Source organism: Capsella rubella, unplaced genomic scaffold (genome assembly GCF_000375325.1).
Source record: "Capsella rubella cultivar Monte Gargano unplaced genomic scaffold, Caprub1_0 scaffold_8, whole genome shotgun sequence".
Lineage (NCBI taxonomy): Eukaryota > Viridiplantae > Streptophyta > Magnoliopsida > Brassicales > Brassicaceae > Capsella > Capsella rubella.
Genome location: NW_006238916.1, coordinates 794204 through 813442, shown reverse-complemented (window position 1 = coordinate 813442; position 19239 = coordinate 794204). Strand labels below are relative to the sequence as shown.

General features: G+C 33.4%; 5 protein-coding genes, 1 long non-coding RNA gene and 1 pseudogene across 7 annotated transcripts; 3 read left to right on the top strand and 4 right to left on the bottom strand.

Annotated features, from left to right (window-relative positions):
* Positions 1-375: 375 nt before the first annotated feature.
* On the bottom strand, positions 376-920 carry LOC17874884 (abscisic acid receptor PYL12). Its single transcript, XM_006282261.2, has one exon. It carries the CDS (start codon positions 918-920, stop codon positions 435-437), a length of 486 nt encoding a protein of 161 aa, XP_006282323.1. The 3' UTR covers positions 376-434.
* A 1155-nt stretch (positions 921-2075) lies between these two features.
* Positions 2076-3876, bottom strand: LOC17876209. The gene is made up of 2 exons (XR_002835523.1): positions 3251-3876; positions 2076-2367 (listed from the first exon to the last, which is right to left on the bottom strand). It is a non-coding gene; the product is annotated as an uncharacterized LOC17876209 (long non-coding RNA).
* A 1672-nt stretch (positions 3877-5548) lies between these two features.
* Positions 5549-5667, top strand: LOC111829095 (annotated as a pseudogene).
* A 1394-nt stretch (positions 5668-7061) lies between these two features.
* Positions 7062-8264, bottom strand: LOC17876160 (pollen-specific protein-like At4g18596). Its single transcript, XM_006281419.2, has 2 exons — positions 7978-8264; positions 7062-7490 (listed from the first exon to the last, which is right to left on the bottom strand). Exons 1-2 carry the CDS (start codon positions 8153-8155, stop codon positions 7144-7146), a joined length of 525 nt encoding a protein of 174 aa, XP_006281481.1. The 5' UTR covers positions 8156-8264; the 3' UTR covers positions 7062-7143.
* A 2416-nt stretch (positions 8265-10680) lies between these two features.
* LOC17876121 (senescence-specific cysteine protease SAG12) lies at positions 10681-12194 on the top strand. The gene is made up of 3 exons (XM_006281545.2): positions 10681-11168; positions 11348-11608; positions 11699-12194. The coding sequence occupies exons 1-3, from the start codon at positions 10715-10717 to the stop codon at positions 12022-12024; spliced, it is 1041 nt and encodes a 346-aa protein (XP_006281607.1). The 5' UTR covers positions 10681-10714; the 3' UTR covers positions 12025-12194.
* An 822-nt stretch (positions 12195-13016) lies between these two features.
* LOC17875573 (ubiquitin-like modifier-activating enzyme atg7) lies at positions 13017-17686 on the top strand. Of its 2 annotated transcripts, XM_006279507.2 has the most exons (16): positions 13019-13254; positions 13469-13674; positions 13758-14004; positions 14098-14192; positions 14270-14562; positions 14641-14785; positions 14871-15209; positions 15304-15465; positions 15566-15681; positions 15755-15917; positions 15998-16213; positions 16297-16635; positions 16730-16891; positions 16992-17107; positions 17183-17345; positions 17430-17686. In XM_006279507.2, exons 1-16 carry the CDS (start codon positions 13122-13124, stop codon positions 17601-17603), a joined length of 3069 nt encoding a protein of 1022 aa, XP_006279569.1. In that variant the 5' UTR covers positions 13019-13121; the 3' UTR covers positions 17604-17686. The 2 variants fall into 2 exon arrangements, with proteins under 2 accessions (XP_023641371.1, XP_006279569.1); XM_023785603.1 differs by lacking the exons at positions 16992-17107; positions 17183-17345; positions 17430-17686 and having other exon boundaries at positions 13017-13254; positions 16746-16836.
* A 6-nt stretch (positions 17687-17692) lies between these two features.
* On the bottom strand, positions 17693-18292 carry LOC17876570 (protein RALF-like 18). Its single transcript, XM_006281986.2, has one exon. It carries the CDS (start codon positions 18025-18027, stop codon positions 17719-17721), a length of 309 nt encoding a protein of 102 aa, XP_006282048.1. The 5' UTR covers positions 18028-18292; the 3' UTR covers positions 17693-17718.
* Between the last annotated feature and the right edge of the window lie 947 nt (positions 18293-19239).

Sequence of the window (19239 nt, the reverse complement as noted above, 5' to 3'; positions counted from 1 at the left end):
ATTGAATATAATAGGATCGAACGGTGTAACAGCTATGTGGTCACAAAAATTTGAACAAAATGATAAAACGCTAAAATTTTGTTCAATATATGTTAAAACTACAACTATTTTTAAAATTATAGTCTTTCGACCTTTTTCTCATTTATACAGTCGTTCTTTTTTTTTTTTGTCAACTTATACAGTCGTTCTTCATTTCACTATTTGATAATTCAATTATTCTATTATCCCATATTTTCCCATCATATAAAACACATAAACTTGGTTTCAAAAAAAAAGAAAAAAAGAAAGAAAAAAGAACACATAAACTTGAACATAACGCGAAATACATGTTTTTTAAAAAATACCTACATTATTCTTCGTATAATAAGGGGTTTTTGCTAGTTACTATAGAAAACCTCATGAAATAAAACTCATGAGTTTTGAATCCTTCAAAGTTAAAACTCTAAAAGTGAACCATGCACCATCTTCTCCGATAACTTAGCCAATGACCTAAGATTACACCCAACGATAGTATCAGCAAACAACATCGTTTCCTCCTTAGTATTTCCTTCCGGCACGTCGACCACATAGCTCTCCACCACCACCGTTTTCTCCTCCTCCTCGACCGCCACAAACGCAGTCGTTTCCGACCGGTAATTAATCAAACGATGGTCACCACCAATAATGCTAATCACCATCACATGAGACTCATCGTCAAGTTCATCTAACCTTTCTAGGCTGAAACTCGCCGGCAGATCGGAAACCAACGTGACTTCACGGACAGAGCCTTCTCCTCCATCGCCGGAACGTAGAGCGCACGTTCTCACGAATTGTTTATATGTTTTCGGGTTATCAAAACGTCGTAGGACTGACCATACTAGAGGTAATGGAGCATTGATAGTTTGTACTAATGTCGAACCGCATACATGAGATGTTTTCATTATTGTTTGTTTTGTGTTTCACAAATTTTTGCTTTCTCTACCGACCGTTGTGGTTCTTGTCTTCAAATTTTTCTAGTGGTACGTTTTAGTATTTATATATATGAGAATGAAATATCTATAGGTCGACAAAGATATTAGAAAAATCTTTAGAACAAGGCCGACTGAAAGAAATATTAAATTTATGAAACTATAAAAGCATAATTAGTAATATATGAAATCTTAACATTCGAATAGATTAATAGTATATTGCAATATACAATTATACATGCACATAGAAAACAAAAATACTTAAGTGTCAAACAGTGTAACATATGATGACTATCTCTTTTGCTACACTATTTGTTTATATGACTATCAATGGTAATAGTTTTATACAAAATTATAAGGAACAATTTGCTCTGTAACGTCATTGTAACGAAGAATGTATTGCGGTTAAGTTTGGAAGGTTATGAAATAGACTGTGGCAAAAAGTGGTTCCACGTTAGTTCACACGAATCACACTTAGTAATCACACATTTATATTGTATTATAAGAAACAAATATATATAGTTGACAGATGCTAAAAGGAAGAAAAAACAAATTGACAAAACGAAAAAGAAACATATAACAAAGATGTTCAAAAACTTAATCTAACGGTAAGTTTAGAAATGTTCAAAACCTAATCTAACGGTAATGTTTAGAAAAAGGCCAAAGAGCCCAAAATTTTTTGATCCATTTTAAGCCCAAACTAGGTTTTGTCTAAAACTTCTTTTTTTGGTAAAATGTCTTTTTTTTTTTTTTGTCAAAGGTAAAATGTTTTTTTGTGTAACAACTAAAAGGTTAAATTAGTTTATGTATATCTAACACTTGTAATAAATTATACGAAATGTATTATAACACATTTTGACCCAAACAATACTTATATATCTAGCACTTGTAATAAATCATATGAAATGTATTGTAACACATTTTGACCACAAACAATAGTAGACAAGAGATTACTACTTACAGAAAATGCATGTGGGTTCTTAGCCAATTTAGGACGAAATTTCGATAAGACTTTATACACCTTTCTAAACACTTTTCATGCATATATAACCCTTGTAATTAACCATATGCAATGTATTGTATTTGTATTTTTTTATTGAGATAGCAACTTTTATATAGACCGGCAAAAGAAGCAAAATCTCAATCACAATCTCACATTCATTTTGCATACCGGCCGGAATCCATCTACAGGTTATATATTGTTTTGAAATGCATGTTGTATATGGGATAATGACTACGTACATGATCGTACTACATATATATTTGGCTTAGATCAATAATTAACCGTGCTTTATTAATTCATGGTTTCATAACTGTGTCCAAGAACTTGGAGACTGTGAGACAGGAGTGTCCCAGTGGCCAGTGCTGATCGAGTTCATCTACCCTCTTTTTACTCCTCTTAATACTCTCCTCGATATATCTTCAAAAACAATTACGAAAACATAAGAACACTTATAACTAACGCAATACTATTTGCATAAACATGACCAAACTATATCTTCTAGACTTCTACCATCGTGGAAAAAAATCATAAGTAGGATCAAAGAGTTTTTTTAAAAGTTCATCTTGGATGAATCACAAGTCAAAAACAGCGAACTCAAAATTGATTGTTTACATGCATCTGATGAACTTTAAAGTTGTTTGCATAGGACACCTAGCTACTTTTTGCAAATTGCAACAAACGTAGGGAGTAAATAATTTACCTGAGTGCTCATTAATCAATCAAAGCCATCTTAGATTATCACTGAGTTTTAAAAATAAGCAAAGTTACATGGCCTAATTACAGAACACGCGGATAATTATGCTTAATTTCTGAATAAGTAAAAGTTAAGCTCTAGATACACACACATAAAATATAGTGCTTAATTTAGTGTTTTGGATTGAGAATATTAGGTTTAGACAAGTATTATATAGCCACACTTGTTTATTTTTCAGTTACTATACTCACACATGAATACTATCAGATTTGATATTTGGGCTTGAATTGAAGGATGACAACACTAATACTAATTAAGCTAAAAACAAAAAAAGTTATTAAAAGGTGTAGGGAAGTAAATAGTGTTATCTTAATCATTCTAATGAATAGTAAATTTACCAGATATTATAAGAGCTAGCTACATAATTTCTCATCTTGGTAAATTTACCTCTTAATATATCAGTGATCAGTCACCACCATTAGGGTTGTTATAAACAACTGATTGAGTAAATTTCTTAGTTTTTGGTTTCTTGATAGTCTTGAAGTCTAATGATTGAGTGAAATCAAATAATTTAAAATAAAGAAGGAGAAGAAATTTTCTGATTACCTTATATTGGAAACTATATATGTTTTTCAAGATGTAACTTAATCTTGCTATACAACGACGTCGTATGTCTTCTTCTTTCGTTTACTTCTCTTCCTATATGGGATTCCACGAGCCTTAGCTTGAAACTGTCTCACTTCCCTCAAATATATTCGGATCGACCCGTTTCCAAACGGGTTGTTCTCGGATGATCCACCACCGTGTTCTTCGTAAGCAGCTCTTAACCGTCCTATCAAAGCATCTAAGCTTCCCCAAGCTTGCTTTAAAGGACACGTGCAAGGCAACGGTGGATCGGGTTGTCCAAAGAAGACACAAACTTGGTTATGGACTTTGGTTTTACCGAATTGGTCTAAATATTTGAGGAAGCTTAGGACATGTGTGTGGTCGAATATAGAGATTGCCATGGGTGGGTTTAGGGTTTTGAGGTATTGTAAGAACGTGTTCCAGTCACGGCGTTTCTGCGATTCGTAGCGGCTAAGTTGCAGTGGAAGCGGTTGTGGTGTGTGGTGACCAGAGTTTGAAGATGAAGAAGGTTGATCTTGTGGTCTGTGAGATGACATGGTTAGATGATATGTTTGGTCTAGATGATGAAAGGAAAATGAAATTATTTTTGGGGTTAAAAGTAAGAGAAAGAGAGAGAGCTTGAGAAATTCACTATAAGGGAATATATGGATAGCTTTTGGAAAAAAAGTTAAAAATAAATACAGAATAAGTAGACAAATATAAGTTTATATTTTAAATGAGAAAATATTCACTAGGTTTCAATCATATCATGCGAATATATCAAAATTTATATTTTATTTTGATTGGTTAATTTAAAAACCCGACATAATTACCTAGGTGGACCTAAGAGCATCACCAACCGTGAACTTGTGTGAGATTCTAAAAAAAAAATTTATAATCATATTTTAATTAAACAATAAATATTTTAGTTTTTATTTAAGTTTGACCACTCACAAATGTCCAACTGTACAAATAGTGCAAGGAACGGTAGCTTAACTAGGAGGTTTTAGAGCTTTTCTCTTTTCTCTTTCATTATTTTTAATTCATTCTGATTTATTTTTAATCTGTTTTTTTTATGAACCTCGCGTTGGAGATGCTCTAATATATGTAAAAAATCAAAAGTAAACATATGCCGATCTATATTAACATTTTTGAAGTACCTTTTGTGTTCTACCCTTTTATTTTGTAATATTTGCATAATTAAAACCTTGCCATTTGATTAAATAGAAAAAGTTTAAGATAAATTTTTTACTTAAATCATAATAAATTTGCAAAATTAGAAATCAATATTTATTACATTTAACAAAATTTCCTAAAATCTCTCCCTCATAAATCAAAAATTTCTCCAACATTTTTATATGATCTTATTTGTTTTTAAATTTGTATTATTACATAAACATATGTATAATAAAAATATAATTTTTTTTGCATATGTTGCAATTTGAATTTTTAGAAACGGATGTATATTACTCAAACGATACAAAAATATATGTACTAAAGTATTATTGATAATTGTGTAGACTCATGTGATGGAACGAGTTATAATTTACATAATTATGATTATATATATTTTTACGGGTTGTGTACTATAGTATAACTCACAAAATATTTTAATATGAAATTATACTATGTAAACGACTATTATGTCAATATCATTTCATTACTTTAAAATATTAGACTTATTTAACTAATTTGATCAAATTACGATTATATAAAAAATAAATTATCATATAATATTCTACGGGTTAAATCATAGAATTAACAATCAAAATATAGTTGTACACTCTTACATACCAAACAAAATTAATAAAAATAATACATTTTAACAATGTCGTCCCGCGGTATACCGCGGGTTAAAATGTAGTAATATTCAAATTCAATGAACCACGTACAATTTTTTTTTTTTGACTTTGTTTTAATGTTATATTAAGTTCTACAATGAATATATATATAACATGTGTTTAACTTTAATCCGTTAAGTAACATATGTCGTAATTTAGTGAATTCTAACTTTTTACTTGTTAAATTATATTAAAATTATCTAATTTTATCATGTTAAAATCTAATCAATTTTTTTAAAATATTATTATATTCTATTAAAAGTTTGAAACGTATGTAACTTTACCGTGTCAAAATCTTATCGAAAAACTAATATGCATTGTAATCTAGTTAATTAAAGTTTCTTTACGCATTGGAATCTGACGAAACGTGTCTACATTTGTATAATAGGATCTATATGCCATTACAATAAGAAGTACAATAAAACTCCTATTAATAACATTGAATGTTAATCAAGTTGGATGCGATCATACCAACATTAATATACCGGACCCTATCAGAATTTTGCAGTTAAACATGTTTGGACGAGAGTAGTATTAGGATGGGTGACCTTCCGAAAAATTCTCGTGTTGCATCTCTTTTTAAAAATTGAACAAAAAAAAAAGTAATTTTCTTACATGCAGGATTCTATTGAGACGCATCCAACTTTCTTGTGTCATAATCTAATTACTTGTTAATTTTGTTAACTACATAACTTGTTAATGTTAGTTTTGTTTTATCATCTTCTAAGTAGTGAACGTGTTGTATTTGTAAGGACCAATTCTCATTAAACCTATAAACACTTAGCTACTATCCCCTTGACCTCCTTTGAAATACTAAACATATAAGAAACAAACTCTAAACAAGATATATGTAAAAGAAGATCTTGAGTGGGGGCAATATCTTTTTATCTCCACTATATACCAAAAGTGTTAAAAGATAAAAATAGTCCACTCACGTGGAACATGGGTCCATATGTTTCACCTGGGATCATACGTACGTATGAATTCTCTTCAATATATAATGTAGGTGGATCGTATTCTTGTAATTTAACTTATCCTCTCCATTTTAATTTTGTGAAAACGAATTTAATCTATGGATTGATTAAGAAAAAGAGATTATAAAGGCTTATAAATTTATACAACCGGATATACTTATATTTAAGTTAAAATCTTAATTCTAATAAAATGCTATTGTAGTGGTAATCGATGACATACAAAAATTGAAAATACAAATTTGGAGTTGTTCAAGTGTTGTAAGAAAGTGGCAAACCAAAAACCAGGATAAAAAGTAATTTGTCGGACTGAACATGTTAAGACCAATTCACAAGTTTAGGTTCGAAAATGTATTGGGACGAATGAAAAACGTCAAATTACCAATAACAATAAACATACCAATATACAATGAAAAACATATAAATGGCTTAGAAACAAAAGTTAAAGAGCTTATACGAGTCTAATAGTTCAACAAGGTTCCACAACAAAGTTACTAATGTTATTTTGTAACTATTAATTATGTCACCAGGGTAAAACCAAATTATGTGTATTTTCTACTACAAAACAACAATGTATCACTCGTTTATAAAGTTAGACACAGTAAAGAATCAAATCAACAAAAAGGCGATAAAATAATGATGACATCAATTCATATATAGTAGTAACAACAAACAACTTGATCGATGATTGATCTTGCGGGAAAGGACGAGGCAAAAGAGGACGAGGAAGACGTAGAAGGAGACCGTGGCTACTCATGACCCTCTCTAGTTAGCTGTTCTAAACTTGTTATTCTCTAATGGTTCATTCTTGTTTGATAACCAAATGACTTATGTATTCACTAATTTATTATTTTGTTATAAACTAATTATAATTAGATATTTTCCTCAACTGTACGTGACTAACATAATATCACACAAACATCAAATTAAAACCAAAACGCGATAAAAAAAAAGAAGTTAAATGATGATATTAAATTAGATTCATTTTTAATAATGAGAAACTTGACAGAATTAAATTAAGAAAATATATAATCTCTTATAAATGTCATATGTTTTTGTGTTTCTTTCTTTATGTTTTCGCTTAGAATGTGACATCAGGGACAATACCGAGCTCCTTGAAAGCAGCGGGACAGTCAGCTGAAGGGGTCATGACCATGAAACCAAGAGGGTTAACGATACGTGTCTCGTGCGAAACGATTCCATCATTAGCTGTCAGACTGATCTTAGCGGCGTTACGTAGGTAAGCCTCTTTGCTGACGTCGCTGCAACCACTGTCTGGTGATTCAACCAAGACGAGCTCGCAAACCTCTTCCTCGTGGTCGCCGGTTACTTCCATCATGTAGCTTCCGGTTTTGTCGGTAACGGCTTCTTTGGTCAATGTTACAGTTCCGTTTGTTCTGCTCCTGCACTCCAACTTCACCTTGGCACCTTTTACAAACACAAACACAAAAATGTAAGAAAAAAAACAAAATAAATTAATGTAAACTGTTTGTTCAGAATCAATTGAGAACTTATCATTTGGATGAGTGGATCAAGATCACGGATCAAATTCTCCCTCAAGATCATTTAGTTATATATAAGTATTAGACTCACTACATGTCTAACCAATATAGATTTTAGTAACTGATGTACGAGACATTTGGAAAAATGTTGTCTATTTACATTGCATACATCAACAACGTAACTCATTCAAATTTATAAACTCATATAGTTACTTTACGACATTGCATGCATCCTCTAACATGTTATATATGCGCATACATGATACATGCATGGTAATCTCAAACTATATCAAAACTTTACATATTTTTCTTTTCAAATGCAATGGTTGCACGTGGTACAAAAGCCATGCATGCATGTATATAAACACATATTTACATATACGTAAATATGTGTGTAATGTGTATATGTGTACCTTCTAGGAATTTGCTGAGACGGGTAATGAACTGAACACGGCAAGTGTCACAGTAAACAGATCCCTGGATCTGGAAACGATCCGAGTCATCAGCATCAGCGGCGGCGAAGCCGGCGAGGGAGGACAAACAGATGGCGGAGACGATAAAGAAAGAGAAGAAGATAGCTTTGGAAGCCATTTTTTTTTTTTGTTAGAGATTTTTAAATTTTTTGGTCTTCTCTTCTTTTTGATATCTCTTTTTTATATTCAAACAACAAGTTGAGATATGTTTGAGAAGAGGACAACTATTCTCGTGGCGCACCGAGTTTGGTTTTATATTAGAAACTCGATTGTTATTTTAAGATTGAAACAAACAAGTAAAATCGTTGATTGTTTATTTTCAAAATTAGTTACTATACGTTTAGAATCAAAAGAATGATTAGTTTATTATAGCTTAATTATAGCACTGATTTCTAAATTTGTTTATTGACCACCCTTTTTTCTCTCTTTGGTGTTTTTTTCTTAGAATTAGAAGAACCTATAATTACTAGTAATTTACGGTCAAATCACTGGACAGTACAAAAAGAAAAATGAAAACAATATTTCTAAGTTTTAAATTTGTTCTTTTAATGAAAAACAGTTGATTAAAGCATATATGATGTTCTCTTAACATATATGTCTTTAATAGTATCATGAACATATCATAGTTTTTTCTTGAGAAATTTGCTAAAACTAAAAGGGTATGTCAATATATGTGGATGTGTTGAACACATAATTCTCAATCTATGATAATTCCTATCTGCTGGTCTGGTCCTTGCACAATTAAAGCATGTAAGGCCACACATTCAATTTAGGTGTTTGATGAATTACGAGTGTCTCTGTACTCCTAATGTAGCTAGGCTCAGCTCCACCAAGGGGTTATGGTACTCTTGTTAGATGTGTCATGTGTAATTAGCTTCCTATATACTTTTTAATTTATACCTTCCTATATACTTTATCAACATTATGTAAACATATTTTTTTTAAAGTAAGATTTTATTAGTAGTAAATGACTAAGTTAACGATAATGTTTATAATTGGTATAAAATCTTTCCGTTTTCCTAAACAATTTTTTTTACTTTAGACTTTCGAGTGTCATGTAACTGAGAAAGATGATATTATGCTAATAATCTAATATCATATATTCAATAATCTAAGCTCACTTGTTTTGTTCAAAAATTGAGAAAAATGCATCCACTACATAGTATCTTTTGGCAAAACCGGGTTCTTTTGATTGGTTCTATCGAGAACTAGTTGGGGCAATATTACGTAGTTATATTTGGGCCAAGAAGAGAAGAAGGAGAAAGAGAGACGTACAATTAATCGTTTTGCAAAGGGCAGAAGAAGAAAGGTTTGGGCCGCCAAGTCAACAAAATAGAGTCATACTTGTATTAATTAGTTGATTCTAATTTGTGAAAGTGATTTTTATTCTATTTTGTCATTTCAAGACATGAAATTTATAAGAAATGAAAGTTTGGGTTTACAACGAGAAAATCTGAAAAACATGGTTCCATGCAAAACAAAGAGAATATGAATGTGTCTTACTTATTTTTATGTTATTTTGTGTAAATTAATATATGATTTTGTTTTCTGTGAGAAAACTAATATAATAAAACAAATTTCTAATCATTATATTTGTAACAGTTATTTGTCAATTTTTAATTTAGTCTTTTATTCTTTTTGAACAAAAATTTCAGTTTAGTCTTTTAGACGTTATCACTTGAGCCAAATATTATTTGGATTTAAGTCTAAAATGCAATTTCGTACGTATCCTAATCCCTCTTGTTTTCTAATGACAATTACATATATTTTTTTCGATTATCCCTAACTAGTAACTATACAATTATATTGTATTTTTAAGGAGAAATAGAAACTTTCATAGAGAGATTCAAATAGATGAAATTAGTGGGAAACATCATTGAACAGGAAACTTTAAGCAAATCATATTGATTTATCTACAAAAGAGAATACTTAGCGTAATGAAGTTCACTTGGTATGTGTGTGTGACTATGAATGATTTGATCAAATTAGTTGATTTTGTCGAATCATTTTTCTTCTTTTTCTTGCTTTGATTAATTAAGCTTTTAGCTTGCACGAGTGGTACTCTTTGTAAATGAACGGAATCTTTGAATTCAAATTAGTTAATTAACAAACGAAAAAAAAAGATTCCATACTTTTGATGAGATTAGTGATTATGATGCCTAAAAGGTACCTATGTACATACTGTACGTAACTACTAATTAACAACGTAGTCTACGTTTACTAATTAATTACGATTATAAGTGACTTTTGTTCACTAATAGAAAAATCAAAATCTTTAGCATAAGTCTTTTCTATATATCAAAATAAATAAAACGTTTAGATACACAATCAACAACATATACGCAAAATAAAACATATCTCTGATAGTCTGATAACATAGTGCAACTAAATATAAAAATTCATGCAAAGTGAAGTGAACAAGGCTTGGCTTCAGTTTGATGTAAGAAAAAAAAAAAACAACTTACGTAACCAGACATCAACCATCAGTTAGTTATGTATGAAAGTATGAGATCATTACTTGTAAACTAAAAATGCTTTTGATTTGGATCAGTCACTTCATGTGAACATTACCAATTACATCCAAATATTTTTTCACTATAAAACCCCATCTCAATACCCTTTTGGAGTAATCAAACTAGAACCAAGAATCATATACAACTTTCCTAAAAGCAAAAAAATGGCTTTTAAACTAGCGCAAATCTTTTTCTTGGTCTCTCTAGTTTTATCAACATGTTTCTCCATCACTCTTTCTCGTCCACTCGACAATGAACTCGTCATGCAAAAGATGCACTTCGACTGGATGACTAAGCACGGCCGCGTCTACGCTGATATGAAAGAGCAAAAAAATCGCTACGCTGTGTTCAAAAGCAACGTCGAACGTATCGAACTCTTGAACAGCATGCCTGCCGGAAGAACGTACAAACTCGCGGTGAACCAGTTTGCTGATCTAACCAATGACGAGTTCCGTTCAATGCACACTGGTTACAAAGGAGTCTCGTCTTTGTCTAGCCAAAGCCAAACTAAAACGACGTTGTTTAGGTACCAAAACGTTTCTTCTGGTGCTTTACCCACATCTATCGACTGGAGGACAAAAGGAGCTGTGACCCCTATCAAAGATCAAGGCAGTTGTGGTATATATATCAAATCTTTATTCATATAATGTTTTTACAACGTACTCTATGATATTTTGCTATGTTTTTATTTTGTTTCATACCATATTATTGAGATAGTATATGTTGTTACGGGTTATACAACATGAGAATATTAATGATGGTGACACTAATGAGTGACGTTTTGGTTTTGTGATTAGGATGTTGTTGGGCGTTTTCAGTGGTTGCGGCTATTGAAGGAGCAGCTCAGATAAAGAAAGGTAAACTTATCTCTTTATCCGAACAACAGCTTGTGGACTGCGACCCAAACGATTATGGCTGCGAAGGTGGTTTGATGGATACCGCGTTTGCGCACATAAAGGCGACGGGTGGCTTAACAACTGAATCAAATTATCCTTACAAAGGAGAAGATGCTACTTGTAACTCCAAAAAGACCAGTCCAAAGGCAACTACTATCACAGGTTTCACTTTTACCCGACCATATAACCAAAAGTAAATATAGTGAAAATAAGTTTATATTAAGTCTAGGTAACATATCCATCATATCATAGGTTATGAGGATGTGCCGGCTAACGACGAGAGCGCACTGATGAAGGCAGTGGCACACCAACCAGTAAGCGTAGCAATTGAAGGAGGTGGTTTTGCTTTCCAATTCTATTCGTCCGGTGTGTTCAGTGGAGAGTGCACTACGAATCTTGATCATGCAGTGACTGCGGTCGGATACGGTGAAACTACGAATGGATCAAAGTATTGGATCATCAAGAACTCTTGGGGAACAAAGTGGGGAGAGAGTGGATACATGAGGATTCAGAAAGATATCAAGGATAAGCAAGGACTATGTGGTCTTGCTATGGAAGCTTCTTACCCTACTATATGAAATTCAAAACCGGTTCGGTTATCCGGTTTAGCTTTTAATTGTGTATTTGCGTGTACGTGGGATTTATGTATAAAAATAATCTGGATAGTTTATGTAAAAACAATTTGTATTCAGACTGTTGTATGTATTTTCTGGAATTGTAACTATAAATTTATCATGTGATGCAAAAAGATTGTTACTTTGGAAACATTTCTTTCAAATCAATTATGACACTCTTGCCTAGGTTGCATGAAAACTTTTTTAACGTCCGTCTTTTTGTTTCTAAAACGTTTTGAAAACAAAAACTTTTGAAAACACACTATTTGTTACGGAAACATATTTTTAAATTTTTCAGTTTTGAAAACACGATAGAAACTCACGTTTCATAACTTATATTTTCAATTTAGAAACACAATAAACAAATTTTGATTTTCTTTTAGTTTATAATATATAGAGTATTTACTTTTATACAGTTATGTAATTTAAATACAAATATACAAGAATATATGATATATAAAAAATCTAATTTATGGATTTGAGAGTTTTATTTATTTATAATTAAACTATTAATTAGTATTTATATTTTAGATTAAATTTTTGTTTTAAATATTTTTTCTTACTATGGTTTTAATTTTTTTTTAAACATATCCATATCATAATTTCACAAAAAAACCGTTTCTCGATCGTTTCTGAAATATTTCGCTTATGTATACCTGTTTTCGTTTTCATGCAACATAGTGAGGCATATACATAATCAAATTCCACTGGATTAAAATGATAATTTGATAAGAAATTAACATTTGAGTTTTCTAATAAACAAAAGTTTAAGATGTCTAATTGTGAAGTACTTTAGATTTGACATTATCTGAGATATATATTGACATCGATTTGCCATTATCTGAACCGTCCAATATAAACAATTTTTAATTAAAATCCTAAACCGGTTTTGGTTTGCTTAGATTTGAAGGCGACCCGACCAGAATTGACTCTGTTCCTTGCACGACTCCTCTTTCTCTCTTCTCTCCGTCATCGTCTTCTTCTTCTTCATCTTCTTCTTCTTACACTAATTGACTCTTCTCATAACAAATTTACAATCTCTCAGAGAGATAAGATCAGCCATGGCTGAGAAAGAACCAACCATACTTCAATTCGCTACATTGAACAGTTCCGTCCAGGAAGGTTTCTGGCATAGCTTCTCCTCTTTGAAACTCGATAAACTCGGAATCGACGATTCCCCGATTTCAATCACCGGTAAATCCAATTCATTGATTTTATTACATTAATATTGGTGTATTAGTTTCTGGGCAAGTTCTCATTATGCGTTTAGGTTAGAGAAACCAAAAAAGTTGAAAACTTTGAAATCCTCTGTTTTTGGATCATTAATATCAATTCAGATTTAGGTTTCCTCTGTTTTTGTTTTTGGATCATTAATGTGCTTTTTGTTTTTGGGCATTGGAAATTTCAGGTTTTAATGGACCATGTTCACATCCAAAAGTCTCAAATTATTTGACTCTTTTGTCAGAGTCATTGCCTTTAGATGAAGAATCATCTGCTGCTAGTACTAGCAATAGGAATAAGTGTCCTGTTCCTGGGATTTTGTATAACACCAATACTCTCGAAAGCTTCAAAAACCTTGACAAACAAAGTCTGCTCGAAGCAGAAGCAAAGAAGGTTAATACAAAGCTTACCTATGAGTTTTGGTTCTTATCTGTTCTTTTATGGAGATTTCTAACAATTTTGTTGGTGAATTTTAGATTTGGGATGATATTCAATCAGGGAAAGCTCTTGAGGACCCTGCTGTGTTATCAAGATTCCTTGTTATCTCCTTTGCAGACCTTAAGAACTGGATTTTTCGATATTGGGTTGCCTTCCCTGGGCTTGTTCTTGATCCTCCTGCAAGTTTGGTAGAATTAAAGCCAGCTTCAGAGTATTTTAGTTCTAAAGAGGCGGAATCAGTATCTGCTGCTTGTAACGATTGGCGCAACTCAGATTTAACTACCGGTACTTCAACATTCTTGTTGTAGTTATGTACTATTTAAGTTCAGTTAGTGGTAGCTGAGAGTATCTGTTATGTATCCTTGTGTCTTGCTGTAGCTGTTCCATTCTTTTTGGTTTCGGTTTCTTCTGATTCGAGAGCTAGTATCAGACATATTAAAGACTGGGAAGCGTGTCAAGGTGATCATCAAAAGGTAATGTGTAACTAAGTCTTTAATATATGTAAAAAACCAGAAAGAAATTTCACCTTTATCTATGTTTCTTCCTGCAGTTGCTTTTCGGTTTCTATGATCCATGTCACCTTCCTAAATATCCTGGTTGGCCACTTCGAAATTACTTAGCACTTATTCGCTCAAGATGGAACCTTGAGACAGTTCGGTTCTTCTGCTACAGAGAGAGTCGTGGTTTTGCTGACTTGAACCGTTCCCTTGTTGGTCAAGCCTTAGTTACACTTTCATCAGGAGAATCAGCTGAGACTGTACCTAATTCAGTGGGATGGGAGTTTAACAAAGGGAAACAAGTACATCGATCCATTAGCCTTGCTAATTCCATGGATCCAAAAAGGTACAATCTTTTTGCTGTTTGTCAATGATTTAGCCAATTAAATGGGGTTTTAAAGAAATTGATTACCTCCATTCGCAGGATGGCTGTTTCAGCTGTTGATTTAAACTTAAAGTTAATGACATGGCGAGCATTACCGTCTCTTAACTTAACCATTTTGTCCTCTGTCAAATGCCTTCTTCTTGGTGCTGGTACATTGGGTTGCGAAGTTGCTCGTATCCTTATGGTATGTATACAAGATCGTTCAAGATCAAACAATTTTACGAACTCACGGAATAATTAAAATCTTCTATATCTTTCTCTTTCTTTAGGGTTGGGGAATACGCAATATCACCTTTGTTGACTATGGTAAAGTAGCTACGTCCAATCCAGTCAGACAATCTCTCTACACGTATGAAGATTGTGGCGAGTTTAAAGCGGTTGCTGCTGTTAAACGCCTTAAACAGATATATCCAGCAATGGAATCTAGTGGAGTTATTATGGCTATACCGATGCCTGGGCATCCAATTTCTAGCCAAGAAGAGGATTCTGTTCTCGCAGATTGTAGACGTCTTATCGATTTGATTGAGTCTCACGATGCCGTGCTCTTGTTAACCGATACAAGAGAAAGCCGGTGGTTACCTTCTCTTCTTTGTGCTAATGCCAATAAGGTAATTAAACTCTGTTTCTTTCTTTCTATCTTGCTGGTTATATACGTATAACTAACAATTTGCTTGACACGTTGGTGTTTGATTTGAATTTCAGATAGCTATAAATGCAGATTTCGGTTACGACAGCTACATGGTAATGCGCCATGGCGCTGGCCCCACCTCCCTGTCTGATGATTTGCAGAATCTTGACATGAATAAGACAAACAAACAGAGGCTTGGATGTTACTTTTGTAACGACGTGGTTGCACCTCAGGATGTAATTCCCTGGCTTCTTTGGTTTTGATTTTTCCTTTTGTTTTGTGATAATTCCGGTTCAGTTCTGATTTTTCGTGGCCTGCTCTTTTCTTGTATTGCAGTCAATGACTGATCAAACTCTAGGCCAACAATGCACTGTTACACGTCCAGGTCTAGCTCCTATTGCAGGAGCTCTTGCCGTTGAACTTTTAGTCGGAGTCCTACAACACCCACTTGGGTAAGTCTTTTGGAAATTGAATACATTGAAAATCTAATGCTCAGGCTTATAGTCTTGCATATGTTTATTACAGTATCAATGCAAAAGGCGACAATTCGAGCTCAACTAATGGAGGAAACAATGATGATTCGCCTCTCGGGATATTACCTCATCAGATTCGTGGTTCAGTTTCTCAGTTCTCAAAGATCACCCTGCTTGGGCAAGCTTCCGACAGCTGTACCGCTTGCTCTGAAACCGTAATTCTCTACATGGAAAACTTTTCTAGCAGGACCAAGCTCACGCAAAGCTCATAACGTTTTTTAACATTTGTATTCAGGTGATATCGGCGTATCGAGAGAGAGGAAACAGGTTCATACTTGAAGCAATTAACCATCCTACATACCACAGCCCAATCACCAAAAAAGACACGAGATGTTTTCCTAGTAATGTTGTACGAGCATTACCGTCTCTTAACTTAAATGTTTTGTCCTCTATCAAATGCCTTCTTCTTGGAGCGGGTACATTGGGCTGTCAAGTTTCTCGTACCCTTATGGTATGTATCGAAGAGAGTTTCAGATCAAACAATTCTACAAACTCACTGATTAATTAAAGTCTTTTCTATCTTTCGTTCTTTAGGATTGGGGAATCCGCAATATCACCTTTGTTGACTATGGCAAAGTAGCTATGTCTAATCCAGTCAGACAATCTCTCTACACTTTTGAAGATTGTGGCGAGTTTAAAGCTGTTGCTGCTGTTAAAAGCCTTAAACAGATATTTCCAGCAATGGAATCTAGTGGAGTTGTTATGGCTATACCGATGCCCGGACATCCTATCTCTCGTAAAGATGAGGATTCTGTTCTCGCAGATTGTAAACGTCTTAGCGAGTTGATTGAATCTCATGATGTCGTGTTCTTGTTAACCGACACAAGAGAAAGCCGGTGGTTACCTTCTCTTCTTTGTGCTAATGCCAATAAGGTAACTAAACTCTGTTTCTTTCTTTCTGTCTTGCTGGTTATAAAAGTATAAGTAACAATTTGCGTGATATGTCGGTGTTTGATTTGATTTTCAGATCGCTATAAATGCAGCTTTAGGTTTCGACAGCTACATGGTAATGCGCCATGGCGCTGGCCCCATCTCCCTGTCTGATGATACGCAGAATCTTGACATGAATAAGACAAACAAACAGAGACTTGGATGTTACTTTTGCAACGACGTGGTTGCACCTCAGGATGTAATTCCCTGGCTTCTTCGGTTTTAATTTTTTTTTTTTTTTTGTGTTACCTCTGGTTCATTTCTGATTAGTCGTGACCCGCTCTTTTCTTTTATTGCAGTCAATGACTGATCGAACTTTAGACCAACAATGCACTGTTACACGTCCAGGTCTAGCTCCTATTGCAGGAGCTCTTGCTGTTGAACTCTTAGTAAAAGTCCTACAACACCCACTTGGGTAAGTCTTTTACAAATCAAATACATTGAAAATTCAATCCTCAGGCTCATTTCGTCTTACATATGATTACTACAGTATCAATGCAAAAGGCGAAAATTCGAGCGTAAGTAATGGAGGAAACAATGATGATTCGCCTCTCGGGATATTACCTCATCAGATCCGAGGCTCAGTTTCTCAGTGCTCACAGATCACACTGCTTGGGCAAGCTTCCGAAAGCTGTACTGCTTGCTCTGAAACCGTAAGTTTCCACATGATAACTTCTTTGAACAGAATCAAGCTCTCGCGAAGCAGCTCATAACGTTTCAACTTTTATTATATTCAGGTGGTGTCAGAGTATCGAGAGAAAGGAAACAGTTTCTTACTTGAAGCTATCAACAAACCTACATACCTCGAGGATCTTACCGGTTTAACCGAGCTAAAGAATGCTGCTAATTCGTTTAACCTCGACTGGGAAGAAGATGATACTGATGATGAAGATGTAGCTGTAGATATGTAAAAACTCAAGATTCATGAACCAAATGTGCATAGACTAATATTGACAAAGATTGTTCTTTCATGAAATAATCATTTTGTTAACTACACAATACAAAACAAAAACATGGTTTATGTAATTAATTCGTAAAGCGGTGGCATTCTGTAGCGGCAGTGCAACCTCGTCGGTATGTGTTATCCGGTTGATCCGGTTTACCACTTGGTTTAGCTGGTTTGTTTTTCTTCATTACATCGTGGCTTATATATCTTGACGCTTCAAGAAACCTACGGTTCACTTCAAAACCTGTTCTCATGTTCTTCATGATGATCTTTTCTTCTCCAACACTGTCAATGCAATTGTGACATTTCACCGGACGAGATCCGACCACCAACGCTGGAAACAAAGCCGCCGAGATGATCACGGAGATGAGCTTCATACAATTCATCATTAAGACTTACGATTTTAGTGGTTTGTCATTAAAACACTTCGATGGAGGGAGTATAACATTAGCAACAAAATGTGGAGTTTGCATTGACCTCGTCCATTGAAGTAAACGAAGTTTGCGTTTGTCCAAATAACAATCTAAGGAGATAAAATGGCTAATAATAGATTTGTTTAAAAATGAAATTGAGACAACTTGTTATATATATAACACACTATGTTCTTTCTTTTATCATTTGTAAACACCATCAATCACTTTGTATCATCTACAATGACTAAGCACATTCAACTCTCGTTCACCATTTTAGTTATCTTCAGCATTTTCGTGCTCGGTATGTATTTACATATTACAAATAATCTATTTTGTGTGTGTGTGTGTGTGAATGCCATGTTATTGTATTGTAATATCAATTCAAAACATCAAATACTTATGCAGTTAAAGAAAAACAAATTTCATTTTCTTTAAATGAAAATAATATTTGTTACTTATAAAATTTGGTTTAATAAATAGGAGTGGTTGGAAATGCGAATCCAGCACCATATGATTGTTCGGAAATTCTGTTTAAAAAGAAGACGTGCCGCTCTCAAGAGTGTGGGGTGATGTGTATCCTGAAGAGGCAAGGGCTAGCGAGTTGCGCCCTCGCCGATGACCAGACAAATTTCGAATGTCGTTGCGCTTATCAATGTCCAAAGTAGAGATAAATTTCATTTGTCATTGCGCTTATCAATGCTCTAAAGTACTTATTTACTATTAACTTTTAAAGTATATTTATAATTTGAAGTAATAATTTCTTAAATTTAGGTTTCATTATATATATATATATCTTAAGGTAAGTGTATTAAAGTAATAATTCTATTGTAAATTTTCAACTATTCTGAATGAATAAGATTTAACTATTACAGAAAGAGTGGATATTTGATTTATCAAACAAATGTTTTTGGTGGGGATTTGTTTGTATAATATTTTTACTTGAAACATGATTTATTTGTATTTATGTAGCAAAAAATGTGATTTTTTTCTCAAAATAGATTTTGTATGTGGATCGAATCGAGTTTATCTAATCCAGTTTATCGAATGGATTAATAAATAAATAATATCACACACACGCACGCACGCACGCACGCACGCACGCACGCATGCACACACACATATATATTAGTTTAGTTTAGTTTTATTAACTCAAATCGACATATAACCTAGTTTAGTTTTAATCCTAAT